The sequence below is a fragment of the Branchiostoma lanceolatum genome, chromosome 3 (genome assembly GCF_035083965.1).
Source record: "Branchiostoma lanceolatum isolate klBraLanc5 chromosome 3, klBraLanc5.hap2, whole genome shotgun sequence".
Lineage (NCBI taxonomy): Eukaryota > Metazoa > Chordata > Leptocardii > Amphioxiformes > Branchiostomatidae > Branchiostoma > Branchiostoma lanceolatum.
Window position 1 is genome coordinate 25,725,091 of NC_089724.1, and position 27,796 is coordinate 25,752,886.

At 40.4% G+C, this 27,796-nt stretch overlaps 1 protein-coding gene across 1 annotated transcript; it reads left to right on the plus strand.

Moving 5' to 3' along the window:
* The first annotated feature begins 441 nt into the window (after nt 1–441).
* On the plus strand, nt 442–26,268 carry LOC136431211 (DNA damage-binding protein 1-like). Its single transcript, XM_066422521.1, has 25 exons — nt 442–518; nt 10,212–10,369; nt 11,220–11,368; nt 12,250–12,366; nt 12,899–13,044; nt 13,465–13,540; nt 13,823–13,937; nt 14,434–14,531; nt 15,062–15,220; nt 16,077–16,160; nt 16,455–16,674; nt 17,020–17,095; nt 17,318–17,476; nt 18,016–18,141; nt 18,912–19,075; nt 19,655–19,762; nt 20,725–20,932; nt 21,605–21,700; nt 22,027–22,268; nt 23,114–23,278; nt 23,679–23,773; nt 24,282–24,452; nt 24,938–25,047; nt 25,313–25,398; nt 25,874–26,268. The coding sequence occupies exons 2-25, from the start codon at nt 10,309–10,311 to the stop codon at nt 26,089–26,091; spliced, it is 3,249 nt and encodes a 1,082-aa protein (XP_066278618.1). The 5' UTR covers nt 442–518; nt 10,212–10,308; the 3' UTR covers nt 26,092–26,268.
* The last annotated feature ends 1,528 nt before the right edge of the window (nt 26,269–27,796 follow it).

The following is a 27,796-nucleotide window of genomic DNA, read 5'->3' on the forward strand; positions in this document are numbered from 1 at the left end:
CAAACACACACAAAGCCCGCTGCAGTACCGACGGAATATGCCAGCGGAACCATTTTTGAGCTACTACTTCCATCGGGGTGTTGCCGGGTATGTTCATCAGCCTCTTCGAAGGCTGTAAAATGTAAAATTCATTGTGACCTCAATTTCCCATCCATGTGAATGAATGAATGAATGAATGAATGAATGAATAAATGAATAAATTGTTTATTTGATCAACATGATCAATAAAAAAAGTATGTTGCAGCCAGAAATGGCTGCATTGGTTGGAGTAGAGTAGAGTAGAGTAGAGTAGAGTAGAGTAGAGTAGAGTAGAGTAGAGTAGAGTAGAGTAGAGTAGAGTAGAGTAGAGTAGAGAAAGCTTGTGACGTTAAATGCACTTTCAAGAAAGTATTGTTGAAAGAATCTTGAAAACTTCAGGCGCGAGGTGCACGCACCTGTTTCTAGACGAGTAAGCAGGTTTGAAAGTAGTCCAAAGGTCACGACGCAGGCGCAGTGGTGCCAGCCATCTTTCGCGGGCTGATTTTTTCATCTGGCATAGTAGGCTCGAGCCACAGAGCCTAATAGAAAACCGTCGTTCGTGACATGTCGCCAGCGGCGGTGCCGTCAGCGGCGGTTCCATGATGACGTCAAACCAAGATGGCGGCGACCATCGGGCGGCATGGGGAGCAGCGAAACTATATGGCAGACTTCACAACAACAACTGCATGTGCATCGACAACTATAGATACAAACTGGCATACGTCTAACAAGGTACGATAATAAGAATATTTTAGAAGTCTAAAAGCATGAAACGTGCCGCTAGAGCTTTTTAGATCATGCGTAACAGTAGCCGACGTTAGAAATCATAAGTCTATGCAAGGACACTATATAATGTCCTTGGTCTATGCGAGGACTACGCCGCACGTGTTAATATTTTATCCTGATAGTCTTGATCTTGATCGGGTACTGGGCAACACCCCTTTGTTGGAGTAAGGCTGTAGCCTGTCATAATGAGGATTTTTCTCCACTATTGGCAGACTGTAGTAAGAATATTAACATTTGATTATAGTCACAAAACAACAAATTTAAACACGAAAACAAACAATGCCAGGATAACGAATTTGGTTCACAAAGCCAGCTCTATACCATTTGGGTCAACCAGACCATATAGAATTGATGAAATGTTAGGAAGACAAAGGAAGACAACGTTGATAAAGGAGAAATTTGACAAAAACTTATGGAAAATGTTCGGAATGACATATTACTGTAAAACACTGCATTCATGAGACAAATTATTGCATATCTTTGCAACAATAACAAACAGATGTTTGGATAAACCTGTCTAGCAAACAAACATTCCAACCTGACTTTTCGTGATTTTGATCTTTTCCATCTATACAGACATAACTATGCTACACATTATTTAGTCATATTATAACTCATGTGATAGTTATAAAACCTATTCAAATTCCTTTTTGATTCAGACCTGCTTCTGACCGTTACACAAGCTGTATAAAGTAACTATAAGCTCCAAATTTTCTAAACAATCATGCTAAATGAAAGATAATTGTCCCAAAGAGCCACATACTCCCAGGTAAGATGATTGTCTGTATCTGGAAAACTGCCACGAGGGGCTGAAATTGAAAATGCTGTCTCTTTTCAAGGAGAAAGACTTTCGGAATTGAAATTTGCGTACTGTTATATGTGATAACTATCGTAACACCAGAGTGCTTAATTGAGCCAAAGAGAAACGCACCCAAGCATCATTATAGAAAACTGCCACAAGAGGCTGAAGTGGAAAATGGTGTCTCTTTTGAAGGAGAAAGGTTTTTAGAATGGAAGTTTGTGGCTCTCTGATCTACACAGTGCTCCTACTGTCATATCTGATAATTATCTTACCACCTGTGTGCTTGATTACCCCAAAGAGACACGCTCTAAACCATCATTATAAAAGACTTCCACGAGTGGATGAAATGGAAAATGGTGTCTCTTTTGAGTTAGGCATTTGGAATGGAAATTCTTGGCTCTCCCATCTACACAGTACTCATACTGTCATATCTGATAACTATCTTAACACCAGTGTGCTTATAATTAATTAAGCCAAAGAGACACGCCCCCAAAGCATCATGAAGGAAAACTGCCACGAGAGGCTGAAATGGAAAATGGTGTCTCTTTTGAGGGAGAAAGGCATTTGGAATGGAATTTTTTGGCTCTCTCATCTACACAGTACCCGTACTGTCATATCTGATAACTATCTTAGAACCAGAGTGCTTAATTAAGCCAAAGAGACACGCCCCCAAGCATCATTAAGAAAAAACTGTCAGGAGGGGCTGAAATGGAAAATGGTGTCTCTTATGAAGGAGAAAGGCTTTTGGAATGGAATTTTTTGGCTCTTTCATCTACACAGTACCCGTACTGTCATATCTGATAACTATCCTAAAACCAGAGTGCTTAATTAAGCCAAAGAGACACGCCCCCAAAGCATCATTAATGATTACTGTCACGAGGGGCTGAAATTTAAAATGGTGTCTCTTTTGATGGAGAAAGGCTTTTGGAATGGAATTTTTTGGCTCTTTCATCTACACAGTACCCGTACTGTCATATCTGATAACTACTAGTATCTTAAAACCAGAGTGCTTAATTAAGCCAAAGAGACACGCCCCCAAAGCATCATTAAGGATTACTGTCACGAGGGGCTGAAATGGAAAATGGTGTCTCTTTTGAAGGAGAAAGGCTTTTGGAATGAAATTTTTTGGCTCTTTCATCTACACAGTACCCGTACTGTCATATCTGATATTTATCTTAAAACCAGAGTGCTTAATTAAGCCAAAGAGACACGCCCCCAAGCATCATTAAGGAAAACTGTCAGGAGGGGCTGAAATGGAAAATGGTGTCTCTTTTGAAGGAGAAAGGCTTTTGGAATTAAATTTTTTGGCTCTTTCATCTACACAGTACCCGTACTGTCATATCTGATATTTATCTTAAAACCAGAGTGCTTAATTAAGCCAAAGAGACACGCCCCCAAAGCATCATTAAGGATTACTGTCACGAGGGGCTGAAATTTAAAATGGTGTCTCTTTTGATGGAGAAAGGCTTTTGGAATGGAATTTTTTGGCTCTTTCATCTACACAGTACCCGTACTGTCATATCTGATAACTACTAGTATCTTAAAACCAGAGTGCTTAATTAAGCCAAAGAGACACGCCCCCAAAGCATCATTAAGGATTACTGTCACGAGGGGCTGAAATGGAAAATGGTGTCTCTTTTGAAGGAGAAAGGCTTTTGGAATGAAATTTTTTGGCTCTTTCATCTACACAGTACCCGTACTGTCATATCTGATATTTATCTTAAAACCAGAGTGCTTAATTAAGCCAAAGAGACACGCCCCCAAGCATCATTAAGGAAAACTGTCACGAGGGGCTGAAATGGAAAATGGTGTCTCTTTTGAAGGAGAAAGGCTTTTGGAATGGAATTTTTTGGCTCTCTCATCTACACAGTACCCGTACTGTCATATCTGATAACTATCTTAGAACCAGAGTGCTTAATTAAGCCAAAGAGACACGCCCCCAAGCAGGCTTTTAGCTAGAAATAAAAAAGAGGGAGTCCAAAGTTGTTGTGATTGCAAATGTAAAGCGCGGCGAAGCCGCGCGGCGCCGTAGGCGCCGCGGCGAGCGCCGAAGGCGCGAGTTTCTTAGGGGGGTCCGGGGGCATTCCCCCCCGGAAAATTTAGAAATAATGATGCTCTCAAACGCTATTTCCTGCATTTTGAGGGGCAAATTTTGTGGAATACAGCCTAGTATATTCCTTAGGTAGAACATCATTTTTGTATGTATAGTAAGGCTGGAGGGAGGGAGGCATGTGCACATTGCAGGGGTTGAGATTGGATGTGGAAGACCAACTAAAAATGTGAAGAAAGGAAAAATTCAGCCAGGTTAACCTTCTTTAATTTGTTACTCAAGTTTACCTTAAACTTGTGACATGTTGACCTGAGCATATATTTACTTCTACAACTAGACTACAAGAAAAATTAATTTAAGAAAGAATACTTAGAACATGTTGACCTGAGCATGCACTTTCTTTACTGCAACATTTAAAGTTCACTGTAAGAAAACTTAAAACATTTTGACCTGACCAAACACTTTTCTTTACCTAACTGCAATAAGAACTGTGGTATTCAAGAATACTTAGAACATGTAGACCTGACCAAACACTTTTCTTTACTGCTACAAGAAAAGTTTACTTTAGGAATACTAAGAACATGTTGACCTGAGAATACACAAAACCCTTTTCTTTACTTTACTTTACTGCTACAAGAAAAGTTTACTTTAGGAATACTAAGAACATGTTGACCTGAGAATACACAAAACACTTTTCTTTACTTTACTTTACTGCTACAAGAAAAGTTTACTTTAGGAATACTAAGAACATGTTGACCTGAGCATGCACCTACTGCAACATTGAAAGTTCACTGTAAGAATACCTGACAAAATACTTTTCTTTAGTTTACTTTACTTTACTGCTACAAGAAAAGTTTACTTTAAGAATACTTAGCACATGTTGACCTGAGAATACACTTTCTTTACTGCAAGTGAAACAAGAAAAGTTACCTGTGAGAGTTACTGCTATGATAGTACAGTAAAACAAGTTAATCTTTAAGCTACTTTAATCTCAAAAACTACAAGCGCCTGGGGGCCAGGAGATACTCTTCTCTCTGAAAGAAAAAAGAAGAAAAAAAGAAGAAAAAAAAAGTTTTAAAAAGTTATTATTTCAATGAAACCTTATTAGCGTCAACTGTAAATATGTATATAGTGGGAATGAAGTAAACATCTCTGCACAAAAACATCCATTTATCGATCTTTTGAAAGTACAGACTTCCTCTTATTCAAAGGAATCATACAAATTTTGACCCCTGTTCCGCTATGTTATCGGCATGTGCGCCCCCCTCCCCACTACAGTTATCGCCAGTTGCACGGTGCCGGCGTTTTTGTAGCTGTTTTTCCGCCGATTTACCGACAGTTATTGCCACCAAAGAAGCCACAAAAACATCCGAAATGCCTTCAAAATACCCCTATAGTTTATCGGACTTTCTGTCACCTTTGTAAACAACGGGAAAAGTTCCAAGCTTACCTTCACTTTTTCCCGCGCAAGGGTAAAGGGACGTCCACTATATTCCACCAATAACAGCGCCCGGGCACATTGCGTCACTGAAAATTGGCCAATGCGATGCAAGTCTCGCCTTTCGCGAGATGTAATCTACGCGTGGTTTCGCGAGACTTCATCGGAAAAGAAACATGGCGGACGATCGAAGCGACGAAGCGGCTGAATCGGCGAATTTTCATCGCATTCAGCTAAGTTACCGGGGAAAAAACGGGGCGAAAATAGCGAAAATAAACGGGCGTCTTGAGGGCGTCTTGCCTAAAAGTAGGGCGTCCAATTTCTATTATTTTCAGAACAGCGCGTCCAGATGACGCCCTGACGCCTCTCTGCCTAAAAGCCTGCCCCCAAGCATCATTAAGGATTACTGTCACGAGGGGCTGAAATTTAAAATGGTGTCTCTTTTGAAGGAGAAAGGCTTTTGGAATGAAATTTTTTGGCTCTTTCATCTACACAGTACCCGTACTATCATATCTGATAACTATCTTAGAACCAGTGTGCTTAATTAGGCCAAAGAGACACGCCCCCAAAGCATCATTAAGGATTACTGTCGCGAGGGGCTGAAATTTAAAATGGTGTCTCTTTTGAAGGAGAAAGGCTTTTGGAATGGAATTGTTTGGCTCTTTCATCTACACAGTACCCGTACTGTCATATCTGATAACTATCTTAAAACCAGAGTGCTTAATTAAGCCAAAGAGACACGCCCCCAAGCATCATTAAGGAAAACTGTCACGAGGGGCTGAAATGGAAAATGGTGTCTCTTTTGAAGGAGAAAGGCTTTTGGAATGGAATTTTTTGGCTCTCTCATCTACACAGTACCTGTACTGTCATATCTGATAACTATCTTAAAACCAGAGTGCTTAATTAAGCCAAAGAGACACGCCCCCAAAGCATCATTAAGGATTACTGTCACGAGGGGCTGAAATGGAAAATGGTGTCTCTTTTGATGGAGAAAGGCTTTTGGAATGGAACTTTTTGACTCTCTCATCTACACAGTACCCGTACTGTCATATCCGATAACTATCTTAAAACCAGAGTGCTTAATTAGGCCAAAGAGACACGCCCCCAAGCATCATTAAGGAAAACTGTCACGAGGGGCTGAATTGGAAAATGGTGTCTCTTTTGATGGAGAAAGGCTTTTGGAATGGAACTTTTTGACTCTCTCATCTACACAGTACCCGTACTGTCATATCTGATCAGTATCTTAACACTTGTGTGCTTAATTATCCTAAAGAGACACGCCCCCAAGCATCATTATAGGAGACTGCCACGAGAGGCTGAAATTTAAAATGGTGTCTCTTTTGAAGAAGAAAGGCTTTTGGAATGGAACTTTTTGGCTCTCTCATCTACACAGTGCCCGTACTGTCATATCTTACGGTATTACTATATTTACACCAGTGTGCTTAATTAACCCAAAGAGCCACGCCCCTGAAGCATCATCATGGAAAACTGCCACGAGAGGCTGAAATAAAAAATGGTGTCTCTTTTGAAAGGAGAAAGGCTTTTGGAATGGAACTTTTTGGCTCTCTCATCTACACAGTACTCATACTGTCATATCTGAAAACTATTTTAACACCAGTGTGCTTAATTAAGCCAAAGAGACACGCCCCCAAAGCATCATTATAGAAAACTGCCAGGAGAGGCTGAAAATTGAAAATGGTGTCTCTTTTCAAGGAGAAAGGCTTTTGGAATGAAATTTTTTGGCTCTCTCATCTACGCAGTACCCGTACTGTCATATCTGATAAGTATCTTAACACAAGTGTGTTTAATTATCTTAAAGAGACATGCCCCCAAAGCATCATTATGGAAAACTGCCCAAGAGGCTGAAATTGAAAATGGTGTCTCTTTTCAAGGGGAAAGACTTTGGGAATGGAGCTTTTTGGCTCTCTGATCTAGACAGTACTCATACTGTCATATCTGAAAACTATCTTAACACTAGTTTGCTTAATTAAGCCAAAGCGACACGCCCCCAAAGCATCATTATGGAAAACTGAGAGGCTGAATTTGAAAATGGTGGCTCTTTTGAAGGAGAAAGGCTTTTGGAATGGAATTTTCTTTCTTTTTCATTTACACAGTACCTGTACTATTATATATGATAACTATCTTAGCACAAATGTGCTTAATCATCCCAAAGAGCTCACCCCCAATTTGGCCCCAAAGCATCATTATAGAAAACTGTCACGAGAGGCTGAAATTGAAAATGGTGTCTCTTTTCACAGAAAAAGGCTTTTGGAATGATTTTTTTTTGCTCTTTCATATACACAGTACCTGTAATGTTATATCTGATAATTATCTTAACACATGTGTGGTTAATCTTCCCTCAAGAGCCACACTCCAAAGCATCATTAAGGAAAACTGCCACGAGAGGCTGAAATTCAAAATGGTGGCTCTTTTCAAGAAGAAATACTTTGGGAACAGAATTTTTTGCCCTCTCAATCACACAGTACACATACTGAGAACCATCTTAACCCTCATAACTTTGGAGATAACTCCTAACTTCAAAAATGGGACAGTCTCGCTAAAAACATTTCAGAAGTTGTAAGAAATATACACAGACCCGTGGAAGGAATTTTTCTTCGACGAAAAATATTGATACGGCACACATTGATATCTGCCTGAGGTCCAAACGGACCTCATACGGTCGGATGAGGCAGGCCGTCGTGTTTGTTGTTTAGCTTTTGTGATAATCTGACGGAATAAGGCATGCATGTCCCAGTTACCAGTGTGACTTGATATTTAGTTCTTCATACTATATATACAAATATATACATATATATATATATATATATATATATATATATATATATATATATATATATATATATATATATATATATATATGTTTATTTGAGATTTTTCATGTGAATTTATGTTAATCATATGGTCTTTTTTTCTTATTTAGGAACTGGCTCATTACCAGGACTCCAAACTCACACCAAGAAGTCCAACATGCAGACACTGACAGCCTTGTCAGTGTATGACAGCAGTGGATGTAGATGGGAATGGGGAGAGGACACACACAAGCAGCTCCACAACATACAGTATAACACTTAAGTTAATGATGTGATGTACCATAGGTGTTCAATGTTTTGTCAGCCCATATAATTTTACTTTCGTGTAATTCAATGTCAGTTTTATTGGGGGGGGGGCATTTTTTGTATCTGGCTGTCAGGCTAAGGGCCACAAAGGTCTTCATAGCTTTAGTAGAATGTGTAGCAAATTCGAATGTCTGTTTCTGTCTATTTGCACTATACAGCAGGAAATATTACCCTGTTATCATAATCATGCTGATGCATTTTAGAATATGTCCGAAACACATTGTACTTAAATAACTCTAATTTTAACTGCCCTATTCCGGCCACATATACAAGAAGTATTTTAAGCCCTGATATGTACATGTTGTACATGATAAAACATTGTTTGGAAAAACATGCAGAGTAGTCACATGGCAATGGTCATCTTGTCAAAGTGTAAAGCAGTGCTGGCCCCATTAAATGTTGGCCTACATATTTCAAACTTTAACATATGTCATCATGGGTCAGTTTTCCTTGTAATGTTACTGTTTCTTTACATAGTTTTCAAGCTTTTTATCATACTAGCACATATTGATTCCATAGATGCCATGATGTTAGCAGTGAAAACATAGTCAGGATTTTTCACAGAAATATGATACAACATGTATTTATGTTCAAACCATTCTCCTACATGTATATATAATTTCACAATTGCTGCATTTGTTCGTGTATAAAGATAGTGACTGGTGATATTTAGATTGCATTAGATTGTTTGTCAGCATTGTTAGATTTAAGTGTCATTCATTATAAATGATGCTTGTAAGTATTGTAAGTATTTATCTTATGTAGTGTATGTGTGTGTTGATGCAGGATGGTTGATAGGTGTCTGATCATGAAATGAAATTTCATAGTCGATAAATCTAACGTTTATGTGTATACCCTTTAGAAATTATAACTAACAATGCTGCTATATTTATGAAATATATATTGCTATCAAAAACACGAGATGTCTTTTGACTTTTTTCCTTGATGACTGACGAGTTTCCTTTTTACTTAAAAAAACAAGAAGGGCAAACGATAAAAAATTGCACAAACAGATCGAAAACAATAGGAATAAATAATCTCCTTTATCTGTATGTTTTTTCATAACTCCGTTTGAGTACAAAACATCGAAAAGTGCAACAATACATTCTAAGAATTAAATAAGTTGGTACACCATTCCATCATCTCAAACATTTCGTTTGTCGTCAGTGAATAAAAGAAGGCCAGTGACCTCATACAAAGCTTTACGTCCCCCATCGCTTTAACCCGATCCAGACTGGGCTTTTTTGGTCAGAAACCTGTTGCCATGGCAACATGAAAAATTATAAACTTAAACCATTATTATAAAATTGTTCCCAAGAAAACTTTAGGAAAAGCCACAAAGTTTGGGAGTCCTAGCATACATCTTTTGGCAGTAATACGATGTCAAAGTTGGCACGGGCACTTTTAGCCATAGGGTCTGGATAGGGTTAATGAAACATTCCTATCCTATCCCTACTCGACGACAAGTACATAAATCAAATAAGAGATACCTCACCCTTGTGATTTTTTCGTGTATAGCTTATGAAAACAGTCCTCTTTAGCATATCGTCCGATTAGCAACCAAATAGATATAAAAAAACATATTGTTTCTGTGATACGGCCTTTTCGAAAACACGGGACTGGTGAGTTTCCTTTCCGTGACGTAAAAAAAAAGAAGGGCAAACGATGAAGAATTGTACAAACAGATCGAAAACTATAATAAATTTATACGTCAGAATAAAGAGTAAATAATCTCCGTATATGTATTTTCATAACTCCGCTTTGAGTACAAACATTGAAACGTGAAAGAATACATTCGAACAATTGACTAAGTTGGTACACCATTTTGAATAAAAGAATTCATAAGGCCACCCCATACAAAGTGTTACGTCCCCCATTGCTGTAATGTAACATTCCTATTTCCGGTGTCACGAGCGACGGTGTCACGAGGGACGGTGTCACGAGAGACGGTGGCTCTTCGGCTCGAGCCTCCCCCTACTCGATTTTTTTTGTCGAAAGACCAGAGAGGAAAACTCAGTGTTGTTGTAGTTACAGACCTGTACAACACGCACAGAGAAGACAGCGGAATCACAGAGCCATGGCGTACAACTACGTGGTGACCGCACACAAGCCCACGGCCGTCAATGCCTGCGTCACAGGTACATTGTGCATGGTGCAAACTGGTCAGCATGAAGGGGGAGGGGGGCAAAGATGGCAACATAACAAAAATGTTACTTCCATGCACATGTGTTGGTGAAGGTTTAGTTCTGTGCAGTGTTTCTTTTAGTTTGCAGTCCAAAGAAGGGCCATACAGTATGTTATTCATTGATTTGTAAGTATTGTATGACTAAAAGGCAATGTTGTTGTTGCAAGGATCAGAGGAGATTTCACAGATAGCACGCTTCTGTATGTTACGCTGTACGTTTCGTAACAAGTTTTTAGCAAAGTCTGTTTCCCTGTAGATGACGTGAGATACTTGAAATTTACAGCAGGCCAGAGTAGTGTATGTGTTTTGAGAAATGATTAAAATGACACCCCCAGATTCAACAAGAAATATTTACTAAATATTTAAAAATATAGTTTTATGTCAGAGAATCCACCACAGTTATAGATAAGAGTAGGGATCCAACCCGATTTGAGTGGATCAAATGAATCTGTCCTGATATGCAGCTTGTACTCTTCAGTACAAAACTGGTGTGTTTCACCATTAGGCGGTTTACTGTTTCAACTTAAGTAACCCCAGATGACCCCACGAGGGGCAAAGTAGGGAGGTCCCAGGCTAAGGCTGGCAGGCCTCCAGCCTGGCGCGGAATGACTCAAAGGTGGGAGCCGTAACAATAGCGCCAGGCAGGGCGTTCCACTGGGGGATGGTGCGGGTGAAGAATGAATATTTGAATGAATCTGTTTAAACGTTGATTGTTTGAAATTTGATAGTATGGCCAGTACTGGGTATGTAATCAATACAAACAAACTAATGAATGCAAACAAAATTTTTTTTTTTTCCTGCAGGACATTTCACCGGTCCTGAAGACCTGAATCTGATCATCGCTAAGAACACGAGACTGGAGATTTACCTGGTAACGCCGGAGGGCTTGCGTCCGGTCAAAGAAGTCGGCTGCTATGGCCGCATCGCTGTCATGGAGCTGTTTCGTCCTCCTGTGAGTTTGTATTGAAGTCTCTAGACTTGCTGGATGACTTACTGTGCACTGGTTGTTAGATCTAGATTAAGTGTGTACAAATTGTTTAAGTATACCAAAAAAGCACTTGTTTGTAAAAAGCAGGTACAGAACTACATTTTTTGTACTGTACAGTTATCAATTTGTACATATCTTAATTAGTGTGCTTAATTCATCATTGCAGCTAACTTAAGACAAGAATGTCCAGTGTACCCATATTGACATTATGAATATACTAACAGGTGCAGTTTTCTGCAATGAATTTTGCATTGTTGAATGACAATCCAAAAGTTGCTGACAAATGTAATGCATACATGTAGGTCAGTCTGTTCTATGACCTATACACTGCCTGGTAGGCAGCCAGAATTAACCCTCTCCTTGCTGCCTAACTCTGTAAGCAATAGAGAATTGGGTGCCAAATGGTTACTTCAGTCAAGTAGTAAAGGTTAAAAAAACAGACCTGTATGGAGAATCATCTGCCAAGGCGCCATGCTCCCTCTGTTAGCTTCTGGACCTGATAGTAAGTCGGTGTGTAAGTAGCCTGTGCTACAGTTGCTAAGGCATTTGGCCGGAGAAGCAAATTGCACCGCCACCACAGTTAGCACACGGCCCCTAATTACATTGATGTATCTGCCGCGCGGCTCTATATTACAGACCTGGTGCCAACTCTTATATGGCGTTCATGTATGTAGCCTCCCCCAGCCTAAAGGGGTTATACTTATAGTTAAGCATTAGGGGCCTGGTATCCAGGCTAGTAGTGTTTAAGAGGCTAAGACTAGAGTAAGGTTACTTTATCTCAGATATAGAGAGTGTGGATACTGAATGAGACTGTAATGTTGCCATGACAACTATGTCTCGTCCAGGGAGAAACGAAGGACCTGCTGTTCATCCTGACGGCTCGGTACAATGCCTGCATCCTGGAGTACAAACTGGACGGAGACGACGTCAGCATTGTCACCCGCGCACACGGAAACGTACAGGTCAGTTGACAGTCTAAAGAAACTGTACACTGTACTAGGTCTGTCTCCAGGACCTGTCCCTCCGTCCTAGGACAGAAATTTGCTTGTTGGGATGGACAAAAATCTTGATGAAAAATTTGAACTTCTTGACTTGATACTGATGAAAATATATTTTCATAAGCCTAAGATGACAGATTTAACCAAACAAATCAACAATATGGGCTCCCAAACAATGAGTGGGATGGAAAAAAATTCAAAGCTGGAGAAAGCCTTGCACTGTACACTTAAAGACTTTTTTTAGAAATTTCCCTCTTTGTTCCTTTTGATGAAGAGCTAAATTTCAAAGATATGTTAGACAGTTATAACTTTACGTAAGAGACTATCGTTTAGATTAACAATGTGGCATTGTCAAGTATTGCTTTAGATGAAGTGAAGACCAATCCCATCTATTTTATTATATAGATTACAATATAGTGGCTATTTTTTTCTTGAAATTAAATTGTGAAAAAAGCAACAGAAACTCTAGAAGGGTTACCCCATTTTTTGTGAGCAGGACAGAATCGGTCGGCCGTCAGAAACAGGCATCATCGGGATCATCGACCCAGAGTGCCGCATGATCGGTCTGCGCCTGTACGACGGACTGTTCAAGGTCATCCCTCTGGACCGAGACAACCGCGAACTGAAGGCCTTCAACATCAGGTGGGAGATGTCTTATTTTTCTACATCCCGAAGGACTCTGATAGTTTGTTCCACTAGAAACCTTTCAGACGAGTGAAAGCAATGGTCTTGAAAATCCTTAAATTGCTTTGCAAATCTAGCTTTTTTTCAGCATTAATTTTGTGAAATTCTTTGGCACAAGGGTGCTTGTACAATAACAATGTACTAATAGTAGTACTGATAGAACATCTACAATGTAGGCCCACCTCACCATTTGAAAAAGGTGCATATTTGGAATGCTGCATGTACATGTACCTTGTTGACAAAATGACTAGTAGCTTAATAACCAAGCATGAGCTAAGCAGTATTTGTACTTCAGTCCTGACTTAACAACTCACAGCATGTATCTTAAATGGGTGACAGAATATTTTCTAAGCTTGTTTTTGTCCTGTTTGTTTCCAGGTTGGAAGAGCTGAATGTGATAGATGTGAAGTTCCTGTATGGATGTCAGGTCCCCACTGTTGTGTTCGTTTACCAGGTCAGTCAGTTTAGCTTGAACCAGTGTTCTGAGATTATTTTCCTCCAAGATTAGACGATTTAAGACAAAGTATAGGAGAAATTTTCTAGAGGTCTATTTAAATTCACTTTACAACTTGGTGATAACTTTCTTAGCTTCCTAGATTGGAAAATTTAAGACAAAGTATAGGAGAAATTTTCCAGATGTCTATTTGAATTCACTTTACAACTTGTTGATGACATACCTGGATAGGTAAGGCCAATCCATGACCATGATTTTCTGAAATATTGGATCTGTTTTCAGGACCCTCACGGTCGTCATGTGAAGACGTATGAGATCTCGGTGCGAGACAAAGAGTTCAGTAAAGGGCCGTGGAAGCAAGACAATGTGGAGACAGAGGCATCTATGGTCATCGCTGGTAAGGACTGTCTCAAGGTTTCTTAAAGGAACAGTGTTAAGACTTGTTTTGATAGGGTTATTTCCTGTTAACCTTGTATTGTTATTCAGTCCAATGAAATCCACGGAGACCAGACTTACACAAAAATAATACAAAAGTCATGCGAAGAGACCAGGAAAACTTGACTGAGTCGAACAACAAAAAAAGGAAACATTTTCAAGTCAAGTCTCAAGTCAAGGTTTCTTAAAGGAACATTTGTAAGACTTATTTTGATAGGATTATTTCCTGTTAACCTTGTATTGTTATTCAGTCAAGCCCTGGCCTGACCTCTGTTTATCTATTGAATATTTACTGTCTATGACAGACATATGTTTACATCCAGGTCTGCATAACTAGCCAATGGCTATTGCAAAGGGCTAACCCTGAGGATGGAAACAACACACATAGTACAGCAAACTTTGATGTCTCCATGCTGTGATTTTGGTGGTTGTTCTAAAAGAGCTGGTTGTATTTCTAGTGCCGGAGCCATTCTGTGGTTCCCTCATCATTGGACAGGAGTCCATCACCTATCACAACGGGGACAAGTATGTAGCTGTCGCACCTCCTGCTATCAAGGTACGTTGTGCTAAACTAGGAATTTCTATCATTGACTTAAATGAACATTGATGCAGAATAGAATTTTGGTTATGTGGTTGCATTCAAGCCTGGCATACAAAATGCTAAACACATTCAATTTCAATTAAAAGCCTTTATTTTGCTTCAAAATGCTTGTTCGGTCTACGCAGCCACTTTTCAAGTCGAAGTGGAGGGGTCATGGATAAGGGTATAAAAAAACTTTTTGCATGCACTACATGTAGTAAACATTAATTCAGTCATAAATGATAAGTCTGAATAAATACATCATTAAGTCCTTAGCCATTCAAGTCTGTGATCAAGTCCCAGTTCATTCGTTTGGTCATCCGTCTGTCAGTCAGTTTGGCTGTGTTTGTATGTTTTGACATATATTTCACATCAGAAAAGCATCTGTTAATGCCTTGCATTTGCTGACATTTATATCTAATCCATGTTTTGCCAAATACTTTTCAAGCTCAGCTGTTTGCTTCGTTACAACCTGGTGCTTTATATTTTCTTGTGTTTGCCCCCAGCAAAGCACGTTGATCTGCCACGGGCGCGTTGACGCTAACGGTAGCCGGTACCTGCTGGGGGACATGTCGGGGCGGCTGTTCATGCTGCTGCTGGAGAAGGAAGAGCTGATCGACGGCTCGGTCACCGTCAAGGACCTCAAGGTGGAGCTGCTGGGAGAGGTACGACGCAGTTCTAGATACAGGTTTTAGCACCTTAAAGGCATCCAGAGCATTTTATGAGGCTTGAAAACTGGAAATATTCTAGTTGCTGTTATCTTTATGAAATTGACATTTAATGCCACTGTTTACCACCTTTGCGTGCGAATTTCTTATCAAAAGTGCTCAATAGCGGATCAAAAATAAGCTACATGGTGATCTTTTAGTTTCACGCGCCTAGTGTAAATATACAGATACCGTCAAAACGTAGAAATGCAAAATTAAAACATAAAAATGCAACTATTTGACGGACATGCAGTCACTCTCTCATTGATCGAACCGCTAATTGTGATGGAAAGTCAAGATAAGTCTATTAGGGCTTGGATTTTCTATCAGTTCTCACCACACAACGACATCGTATCTTTGTTCCTTTAATGTCGATATGTAATGGTATAGTGTTATTGAAACTTACTATGTGTAGGAATGACTAGAAATTGGAGTTTTTTTATTCATTTCAAGCCTCATAAAATGCTCTGCATGCCTTTAAAGAGAAATGTGCATGCAATTGTATGAATGAGACTTTTTTTTATTGGTGGACTTTGGTTGGAGTGTGTCAGGAAGGACATTATTAAGGTGTGCGGCCTCACCAGTGTAACCCCCCTGAACAGAGCCTCTTGGAAGCGTGGTGTGAAGACTACCCGACTGCTGCCCACCCCTGTGTCAGGGACCCCAGAAGCAGTTTAATCAAATAAGGGATACTACTACTACACTTTGTGTATGTTTATTCAAACTTCATTCAAAATGTAAAGCATACTTCTTTGCTAATATATGTACAAGCAAGCTTACCTACAAATGTATGACAACTTCCTCTGTGCTGCAGACATCGATAGCTGAGTGCCTGACATACCTGGACAATGGGGTGGTCTATCTTGGATCTCGACTCGGCGACTCCCAGCTTATCAAGGTACTAGTAAGAAGAATCCTGTGGTCTTCTTTTCCACAGATTGTACCACACATGTACCTCAGTTCGAGCCTGTTCAGCACTTTGTCTTGAAGAACCTTGTTAAAAGCAAAATAATCTTTTCATGTTGAATAGTGCTGTCTTTAGCCAAGAATGTGTTCTGTCAGGTTATTGGCATGCTTTGCATGTTTTCTTGAAGCTTTTTGTATGGAGTTTAGTACCCATAGCTTTACATTCCTAAATTGTATGAAGTGATAGAGAAGTTACTGTTCTTACATTAAATGTTTCTGTTCACAGCTGAATGTAGATGCAGACGATAGCGGCTCCTACGTCCACGTGATGGAGACGTTCACCAACCTGGGTCCCATCGTGGACATGTGCGTGGTTGACCTGGAGAGGCAGGGTCAGGGACAGCTGGTCACGTGTTCCGGCGCGTACAAGGAGGGTTCGCTGAGGATCATACGGAACGGGATTGGCATTCACGAGCATGCCAGCATTGACCTTCCAGGAATTAAAGGTAGATAATCTTTTTTACTTCTTTTTCATTGTAAAGCAGCTAGAGATGGGTAGAAAGTGAACTTTTAGGATAATATGATTCTAATTTGCACTAAAGGAGTTGCTTGCAAGGCATCAGTGCATCAATGGATGTGCAGTTCCACTTGCAGTCAACAGGAGGTGCTCTTGTACAGTACAGAACGTTTTAGATACAGTGTAGTTTTTATATGTCTTGTATATATCGACAATTGTGATGCTAGCACTCCATGAACATCATCTCTAATAAGACTTTTAGAATTGAAAGGACACCGTTTTTTGAAGAAATATGATCAAAGTTTGATGGTAACATTTGTTTTTGCTTTTCCAGGAATTTGGCCCCTGTGTGTAGATCCCAATGGGACAATGGATGATACTTTAGTGCTGGCTTTTGTGGGGCAAACAAGGTAAGACCTTTTAGTTTCAAACTCTCTTTGTAATCCCTCTCTCTTTTTATGAAATCTAAGACTAGTTGTTAGCATTGTTAAGAATGGACAAATCATTTTTTCTCTTTGAATATGCTAACCCATTTTGTAAAAGTTACATGGTGTATAAGAAGAATTTTGTATTTTGTAAAAATTATTTTGAATTTTGATAACTTCATTATCATATTCCATGTCATCTTTCAGAGTGCTGCTGCTGAGTGGGGAGGAAGTAGAAGAGACGGAACTGCCAGGATTTGAAGACAAACAGACGTTCTTCTGTGGGAACGTGATGGGGGGACAGCTGCTACAAATAACGGCCGCCTCCGTGCGATTGGTCAGCAGGCAGACCAAACAGCTCGTCAGGTAAAATCATCAAGGAACCAACAATACTAAGAATACTCTATTCAAACAGAAGATGCATGTATCTTCACCAGGGCAGCATACTTTCCCCAATGTATTTCGTAGTAAAGACATCTTATGGGAGATTACTACTAACTTGCAACAATACCATGCAGACATTTTTTTAAAAAGATTTTTATTGCATTTAAATAAGGCAAATATATATACATTCATACATACAAATAAAAAAGAAATAGAAAACAAGAACAGATACAAACATTAACCATGGATCCATATGAATGATATGTTTAGAAACCATATAAAAATCCTTTAATCATTTAGTCCTTCAGTTGTTTTGATAGATCAATCAGTCGATCCTTAGACTTCTTTTAGATTTTAATGCAGATGATCTATGATGAACCAGACGGAAAAACACATCCAGTTTAGGTTTGAGTCTTCGTACAGGTAATGGTAATGCTACACTGTGTTCAAATATTGAGCAATATGAAAAACAAACAAGCAACCAAATAAATAAATGAACAAACAATCTGTTCACCCCCCAGTGAGTGGAAGCCCCCGTCTGAGAAGAACATCAGCGTAGCGAGCTCCAACACGACCCAGGTGGTGTGTGCGGTCGGACAGGTCGTCTACTACATCGAGATTCACGAGGGAGAACTCAAGCAGCTGGGGTAGGGACTGTCAACTTTCACGGGATATCATATATCATTCACTACCATAATTCCACCAGGATACATTATTCCGTGACCCTGAAAAGACACGTCAAAACAGATCTCCAACTCGAAGTCCCCCTGTATAATGCACTCCTGTATATCTAAACTGTGCATACCTGGCGGGTGCTGCACTATAGATATCTCAAACCCACTATTTTTTAAAGTGGCGGATTTATGTAACCTGGTGGATGAATGTCAATCGAGGGTAGGCTACAAGGCCTGTTTCTAGGGGGAAATACTAAGTGTGTTATGAAGGGAGCACATTGCAAATGGCAATCAGCACTGTACAATATGAGAAGAGGTACTGGTATCAAACAGTGTTTAAAAAATGTAAAGAAAGAGGTAGAGACAAGACAGTAAAGCAGGTGTGAGTGGTGGCAAACTCTTCATGATGCAAAAGGACCATTTTTTACAAATCTCATACAAATTTGTCCCAAAGCATGTTTGAGGTCTTTGTTTAACAGGCTGTTGATGGTTTGAAGGATTGATGCATATGGGTTTCAAGTGGAAACATTGGATTTTGTTGTATATTATGATATTTCCAGTGGCCCGTGAAGTTGTCTGTCTGGACATGACACATGGTTGTTTGTTGTACATGTGTACATGATATTTCCAGTGAAACCACGATGACCTGTGAGGTTATGTGTATGGTGTTGACGCATGGTATGTTGTTGTATTTTGTTGTTTCCTTGTCATGATGATGATTTTGTTGTATATAAAATCTCCAGTGAAACGGTGATGGCCCGTGAGGTGGCCTGTCTGGATGTGACACCCCTGGTGGAGGGAAGCGACCGTGCTCACCTGTGTGCTGTGGGACTGTGGACGGACATCTCAGCTCACATGCTGCAGCTCCCCAACCTGGAGCCCATGCATGTGGAGATGCTGGGGGGAGGTGAGTTCTTGTGGGATGGTCTAAGGTGAAAATTTTATGACGTAGGTGCATGATTGTACATGTATGTGCAGTTGATCTTTAAATAGACACAGCATTACAGCAATTCAGTTGCCCTTGCCATATAGCAGATTTTACTTTATTACCTCCATAAAAACTGAAGGTATTGTTTTCTGTCTGTGCTTCCATCTGTTTCTGGATATTTGTAGTCAGCATGACTTTAAGAACCTCTGGATGGATTACAATCATATTTGGTCCGTGGGTAGGTCTTCGGAAGATGAAGGTCAAGGTCAATTTTGGGCCCCCTGGTGTTTGACCTTGTTTGAATTGCAGCAACACAGAACATTGTACTGTGGCACACCAGGCAGCGGATGCTGGAAATGCATCACACATTACAATACATAGCACATTTGTACAAGACTTAGTATTCAAACAATACAGAAATGTCTCTTAACCTTTGATGAAGTGAAGGGCTCAACAGAATAATAGCAAATCTAGAGAATCTTCTCTGTGATCCTGGGTTGCAAACTGCTTGCTCATGACTGTTGTTGTTGATGTTGTTGTTGTTGTTGTTTTGCGCAGAGATCATCCCCCGTTCCATCCTGATGACCACATTTGAAGGGATCCATTACCTGCTGTGTGCGCTGGGTGACGGATCGCTTTTCTACTTTAACCTCAACCCAGAGACAGGTCAGCACTTTCCTCATATCTTTCTGTCATCTTAATCTTCTCCCTGCTGCCTAACTCTGTAACCAATTGATAATGGGGTGCCAAATGGCTACTTCAGTGTGCTAAAGGTTAAAACTGTTGTGATTAATAGTGGACTTTTGCAACTGTCTTTCATGCAGTTGATTTTTGTGAGCATTAGGAACATGTATTGTGCGGCTGTTAACTGTTGTGCTCTCAGCAAATGTGAAAGTTGGTCAGTAATTATAGCAATTTTGACTGTGTGGTTTTATCTTTTTTGCATGTGACTTTTTTCTGTTGCCCATTTGCCTTTTTACATATTACCTTATGTAAGTTTTTCTGTATAATCTGAGTGACATTTTGTTCCACCCTCCTCGCCTTCAGGCTACCTGAGCGAACGCAAGAAGGTTGTTTAATGTGATTTGTATGGCCTATGTAATATGTCTGTTGCCTTTATGCTTGTACATGCATATGGTAACCTGTAGGGGTGGATACCGGTTCGGCTTAATAAGGTCCAAGTCCAAGTTTAGGTCCAGAGATTTAATTTTAGGTTCAGGTCCGGACCTGAACCTGGACCTGATCCTGTCCAGTTGATGTTTTGTTTTATTAGACCAATATTAAGCATAGAGAATGAATACTGACACGCACAACTATAAAAGATTCTTGGTGAGAAGACTTTCAACATAAACCAGTGTTTGTTGCACTTTTTTTAAATGCCTTTTTTGTCAGAGGGGAGACTCAAAATGCTTTTTAACAAACAAAATAGAAAAATATATTTGTACTTTGTTCAGTTTTTTTTTACTCAGGTTTTTGGCTTTCAGGTTTTTTGGACTCGGTTCTTGGATGTTATAAAGGTCCGAATCAGGTCCAGCGAACCAGTATCCACCCCTAGTAACCTGCATGTCTGTAAGATTTTCTGTATCACCTGAGTGATGTTTTACTGTTACACCTCCACTCTCCTTCAGGCTACCTGAGCGAACGCAAGAAGGTGACGCTGGGCACCCAGCCCACTGTCCTGCGTACGTTCCGCTCGCTGTCCACGACCAACGTGTTCGCCTGCTCCGACCGCCCCACCGTCATCTACTCCAGCAACCACAAACTAGTCTTCTCCAATGTCAACCTGAAGGAGGTCAACTACATGTGTCCCCTCAACTCACAGGGGTACCCTGACAGGTAAGTGGAGCAAGTAGATATGTGCAATAGAATGGGGACATTGTTTGGTGGCTTTCTTTTTTTTTCACTCTGTCTCCTGTATCCTTTTTTATCTTTATTACAGAAAGATTGACATCTTTCCCAATGTTGTATGTCCACATACTGTAAATGCAGAAATGTTCACAGTGGTTTTATGCTCGCGGTTTTCGCGGTGAACTTCTCAGAACTTAAAACCACCATGAATCTTGTAGCGCTACTATTGTTTCAAACTCAAACGTAACACCACCGCGAACACTCTATTTTCTCCCTACCGCAAAATAGAAACCATGCAAACTTTAATGCATTCACAGTACTTTTGACAAACATTTAAGCATTACACAGAACATAGAAAAGATTGCTCTGGGGTAATAAAGTCAGATCTCGTCTTGTCACGTGACTTGATGTTGATTATCCTGTGACAAGAGACAGTCATATACAGGCTTGAGATAGTGACGCCCCCTGTCCCTGTTTAAGGACAGTACAGTTACTGTAGTCTCTACCTACAAGGGAAGAGTGTTATGTTCAGTTACATGTAGATTCACATTATAGATAATGCAGAGTTACAAAGCTTGTTGTTTCATGCGGAAGTCAAAGTTTTGGAAGGATGTTTTCAGATTGACCGATCATAACAAGCCTTGTTTTTTCTTCTTTCAGCCTGGCACTGACCAATGACAGCACACTTACCATCGGCACCATTGATGAGATACAAAAGCTACACATCAGGACTGTACCACTTTACGAGTCACCCAGGTAATTGTTAACTTTGTGTCATACTTTTTATATCAATATTCAATAGATGAAAAATTAGCAGCATGGGTAGACAACCAAGAAGTGTCATGAATTTTTAGAAGTGCGTACTGCAATCTTCCTCAAGCAAAAATTACACAATGAGGTTTCATGTAGTTAGCAGCATTATAGATATTGGAGTCGGCATAGTAACATGTAGTGCTACATGTATGCTTCTAGAGCTATAGCTACATATATCTCAGTCTAACTCTAAAGAAAGACTATTGAGTTAATGATTCAAAAGTGAAAACTGAAATTTGGTTGTCAATTTTCAAATATTCTTCCATCAGGCGGATTGCATACCAGGAAACGTCCCAGACGTTTGGCGTGCTGAGTACACGTACAGAAGTGGAGGACGCCAGCGGCGGGAGCGGAACGCAGCCAGTTCGCCCGTCTGCGAGCACGACCGCGTTGAGCACCAGCGTCAGTCCCAACAAGAACGCCCTGCGGTCGTCCAACGATAGTGACGGTGCCTTCGGGGAGGAGATTGAGATCCACTCCCTCCTGGTGGTGGACCAGCACACCTTTGAAAGTGAGTTTAGAGGACGTTATACTATCTCTAGTTCTTCACTTGAAACCTCATCTGTGTTGGTGATGTACATATTGGAAAATTTTAAACTTTGATCCAACACCAAGAGTTGAACTCACCATGAATTTCGTCATCACGTCTCCGACTTCCCGGCGTTCAACGCAGAGGATCGAACATCTGACAAAGGTTGGAGGTCCAACCGAAAATTCATGGTGAGTTCAACTCTTGGTGTTGGATCAAAGTTTAAAATTTTCCAATATCTCTAGATCTTGACTTGTGTGTTTGTTGCTTGGATGGAGGGCTTGTGCAATCATGGTCATCTCAAGTGGCAAGTGGAGTTGGATGTTTAAATCTCTTACTCTGGTCTTTGTGGTACTGGTTTGGGTTGCTCGTCATTTTTCAGAATTGATGTTGAGTTTTGGCCCTGTATTCTGGGTAAGTCTGAAGCATGTGTTGTTCATATGAATAGGGGTTCATACTTCTGTGTGTTGGTCCAAACATTTGAAGACATACACTACCAATATTAGCCAATTGAAATTAGCATTATGCTTCACCTCAATAGGGGATTAGCACTTTTATACTAGAGGAAGATTGGAAGACCAGATCTTCAACATGCTCCAGGGGCTGGGGGTCACCAGTAATGACTGGCGGGTCTATGCCGAGAGCAAACCAGCCTGGCGAGCCCTTTGCATGTCTGCAGCCGCCATGCATCAGACACTGATGCCCGCGAACGATTGATTGATTGATTGATTGATTGATTGATTGATACATTACCTTACCAAGGGTGGGCTGTAGGCCTAAGGACATAAGGAACTTCACTGTAACATATTGTGTGTTTCTGTCTTCAGTTCTCCATGCCCACCAGCTGCTGAAGGATGAGTTTGCCCTGAGCATGGTGTCCTGTAAACTGGGCGACGACCCCAACACTTACTTCATAGTCGGCACCGCCATGGTCTATCCCGAGGAGTCGGAACCCAAGTCTGGCCGCATCATTGTCTTCCAGTACACAGATGGTAAGATACTATTGTCTCAGGTTTGTTAGGTGCTTTTCTCATACCTAGCAAGAAGTAGTGGAATGATGTACGTCAAGGTCTTGTAAATAATTCAGCATACTGATATTAGCTTGAAAGTTAATCTGTGTTGGTAGCAGTCATTCTGATGCAAATTTGAACTGAAATTTCCCACACCAAGCTGCGGATTGCTCATTTTTGACAAAGACTAGAGTTGGACCATTGAAAATTTGTCAAATTTTGGTGCTGGAAATTACAGTTCAATTTTGCTTCAAAATATCCTGATATGTCAGTTTTTAAAAGTTGTTTGCCGCAATGCATAGCAAGTGAAACTAAGCCAGCTGATATGACCCACTCGTTTGAGTGTCATATGACAGGTTCACGTTTTCTGTGTATTTTGCAGGAAAACTCCAGCAGGTAGCTGAGAAGGAAGTGAAGGGAGCTGTGTACTCATTAGTACAGTTCAACAACAAGCTGCTAGCCAGCATCAACAGTACGGTATGTACTGAACTTCAAGTTGAGCTCACTCAGTTCTACCTTAGGGATTGGTCAAATTCATTGTATGATTGCAAACCGAGGGAACTACTGGGACAATTGGGCAAATGTGTAGTATGAAAGTTAGCTGTCTTTGGCACTCTTTGATCCCTGTGGGTGGTTGGTTCTTTCGCAGCCTGCTTGAATATTCTCTGACATCAAAATCGTACAACAGCCAATGACAAATGTGTAACTGTACTGTTAGTTAAGTTAGCTAAGTACAGCCCCCTCTACATTGAACATTACGTCACACATTCTATTTCTGTTGTGCAATATGCACATTATGAATAGAAAGATTATGACTTGGAAAACGTGTGACTTTATCAGAACAAGACTTCTCGGTATAAAGGTTGTATTTTTCTGTGTTTTTTCTGATGTATTTGTTTGAGTGGACACCTGTGAAAGAGCTACAAAATATACGTCCTGGCTTTATAAGATATTAAATCACAGGTGTTGTACATTCCTCCTGCAGGTGCGTTTGTTTGAGTGGACAGCTGAGAAGGAGCTGCGTGTGGAATGTAACCACTACAACAACATCCTGGCCCTGTACCTGAAGACTAAAGGTGACTTCATCCTGGTGGGAGACCTCATGAGATCAGTCACCCTGCTGGCCTACAAGCCTATGGAGGGGTGCTTCGAGGAGGTTAGGATTTTAGGGTTATAAGTTTTTATGTACAAAATTGTATTTGGAATTATATTGTATACATGTAGCTCGTTATGCTGTTCATGTCAAAATTCCATAATGACTTGTCGTGTCTTTGTCAGCAGGTCTAGCCCTTTGTAATAGCAACAGGCTAGTTGGGCAGCCCTGGCTGTGTGTGCTATACAGCCAAACCAACAAATAAATGAAAATAAGTTGTGGGCTTGAATAAGCTTTGCATGTAAATGTAATACTGTATTATGTACAATCGCTGAAAGCAAATTGTCTGCCTTTTTGTGGCTCGAGAAACGTTGACTGTTGCAGAAATTTCTTTAAAACCTTATATATGAATCGGTTGACAAATCACTTTAACCAATACAGTGACACATGTAAATGTCCTGAGTTTGAGACTGAATGTAAATCATCACAGACGTACATGTACATTTGTATGTGTCCAAGATAAAGCACATGTAATTTTTACGCTCCAGATTGCACGTGACTTCAACCCCAACTGGATGAGTGCTGTAGAGATCTTAGACGATGACAACTTCCTTGGTGCAGAGAACTCCTTCAACTTCTTCACCTGTCAGAAGGACAGGTCAGTTTGTTCCCACATATTTGTATGATCATTACAAATGTCATAAAAGAAGATGTATGACTTTGTCATTTGTAAATTTCCAACATGTTGCTATAGCAAGCACATTGTATGTAACTCAAACTCAAGCTTTATATAGCTGGCATCATATACACTGCCACTGTTGTAACACAGGATGATTTGAAGCTACCTAATATGTTACTTGACATGGGAACATCTTGTTGTTGTTTGCCTGTTTGTTTATTTGTCTGTTTGTTTGTTTGTTTAGTGCTGCGACGACTGACGAGGAGCGGCAGCACCTGCAGGAGGTTGGGCACTTCCACCTGGGGGAGTTTGTCAACGTCTTCAGACATGGTAGGGCTTGAGCTTTAGGATAGGAAGAGACAAAGTGAAATGGTTTCCTGTATTACAAAGTTTATCCAGTTGCTTGAGTAAAAATTCTAATTGTGTATCTTATTACCTGGATGTTTGATCTTCATTGATTTGTTTCTAGTAAAGCTATTCCTTAGCTACTGTATATTGTAATGTGGTCCACTTGATTTAAGTCTTGTGTCAGGATGTCACCTGTGTAACCAGACACTGGCCCTAAGGGATTAGGACTGGTATTTGGTTCATGTCAGAAAAGAGATGTTTCAAATCCTGCCACTGTAACAGTTGTAGTATGATGCACAATCTCTTCCTTAATCTTCCTTGTTAACTCTAACTGTTGCTGGGCATTAGAAGAGCATTGTTGATAGCTAGCATCTTGCAAAGAGCAAGCCTCTTCGAATTCTTTCCATGCTACTAGTAGTATTTCGTACCACCAAAACCATCCACCCCCACCCCACAGGTTCCCTGGTGATGCAGCACCCCGGGGAGACCTCCACCCCCACCCAGGGGTCCGTCCTGTTCGGCACGGTGAACGGCGCGGTCGGTCTGGTGACCCAACTTCCCGCAGACTTCTTCAACTTCCTGCAGGAGGTGCAGACCAAGCTGACCAGAGTCATCAAGTCTGTCGGCAAGATAGAGCACTCTTTATATCCTTTCAATTGGGAGGAAATGTTGTAAGATCATCCTTGCTGCATTGAGTATTCAAGAAGTGGGATTTTTCTGTATTTTTTAAATCTATCGTTTCAACTTGGTACATTTCACAACTGTAAGTTAAACGAACCAAGAATGTTGAAAAAAAAAAGCTTGTCAAATGAGTATTTCTATGCCAAAAGAAAGACTACCATCGTTCCTTTTTTTCAAAAAAAAAAACTGTGTAAAGTGCAGAAATTCCTGCAGGAAAAATTATTCCTGAAGGAATTTTCAACATTCTTCCTGCAGGAGTTCCTGCAGAATCTGCAGATGAAAATTTTCAACCTGAATATTATTAGTTAATAGTTACTGTACATCATACTCATCAACTATATATAAATACTTTTCACTTAAACGCATTTATATTGAAAATACAAGCACTTGTGAAAATGGGAAAAATAGAATTCGAACCTAAACTGGAGACTGTTTTCTAATTCTTTGATGCGTCTTTGATTTTGTATTTACTAACATGGCTAAGGTGTTCTGACTAGTAGTAGTTAAATCTTGGAATGCACATTTTTCTCCTTGACCACTCTTTACCTGGCGGTCGTTCAACACGGAGCGTAAGACGGAAGCCTGTCAGGGGTTCATCGACGGCGACCTGATCGAGAGCTTCCTGGACCTGTCCCGCGACAAGATGCAGGAGGTGGTGCAGGGGCTTCAGTTAGGGGGAGCTGTTGTAAGTAACAGTTGTTGTAATAGGGGCTACATGTAGGGGGCGCTGTTATAAGTAACAGTTGTTGTAATAGGGGCTACAGGTAGGGGGCGCTGTTGTGAGTAACAGTTGTTATAATAGGGGCTACATGTAGGGGGCACTGCTATAAGTAACAGTTGTTGTAATAGGGGCTACAGGTAGGAGGCGCTGGTATAAGTAACAGTTGTTGTAATAGGTGCTACAGGTAGGGGACACTGTTATAAGTAACAGTTGTTGTAATAGGTGCTACAGGTAGGGGGCGTTGTTATAAGTAACGTTATAATAGGGGCTACAGGTAGGGGGTGCTGTTATAAGTAACAGCTGTTGTTGTAATAGGGGCTACATGTAAGGGGCGCTGTTATAAGTAACTGTTGTTGTAATATGGGCTACAGGTAGGGGGCGCTGTTGTAAGTAACAGCTGTTGTTGTAATAGGGGCTACATGTAAGGGGCGCTGTTATAAGTAACTGTTGTTGTAATAGGGGCTACAGGTAGGGGGCGCTGTTGTAAGTAACAGCTGTTGTTGTAATAGGGGCTACATGTAAGGGGCGCTGTTATAAGTAACTGTTGTTGTAACAGGTGCTGTTGTAACAAAAGTTTGTAGGAAGATTGTGCAGGGGTTCTTAGTTCTTTGGATGTGTGTACATACATGTACATGTGTAGTAGCATGGCAAGTTTATACTAGATACTGCATGTTCATATATGGTACATGTATGTCCTGGTATCTTTCTTATACCCACTTTGGTGTCATCTTCACTTGATCAATGCTGTGGACATGGTGGATTTATTTCGTGGTGCGAGGGGAAATGAAGTTTTCGTTGTGTTTGAAATTCGCGGTCGAAGTAATTCTATAGTACAATAGAATTACAAAACACAAACATAACATGTGTTCTCAGTGATATGATTGGCAGCAAGAGAGCACTAGGAAACCGCCAAAAATAAGATTTACAGTAGGATAATGTACAGTACTTGTGTAGACATGTACATGTACATGTATATGA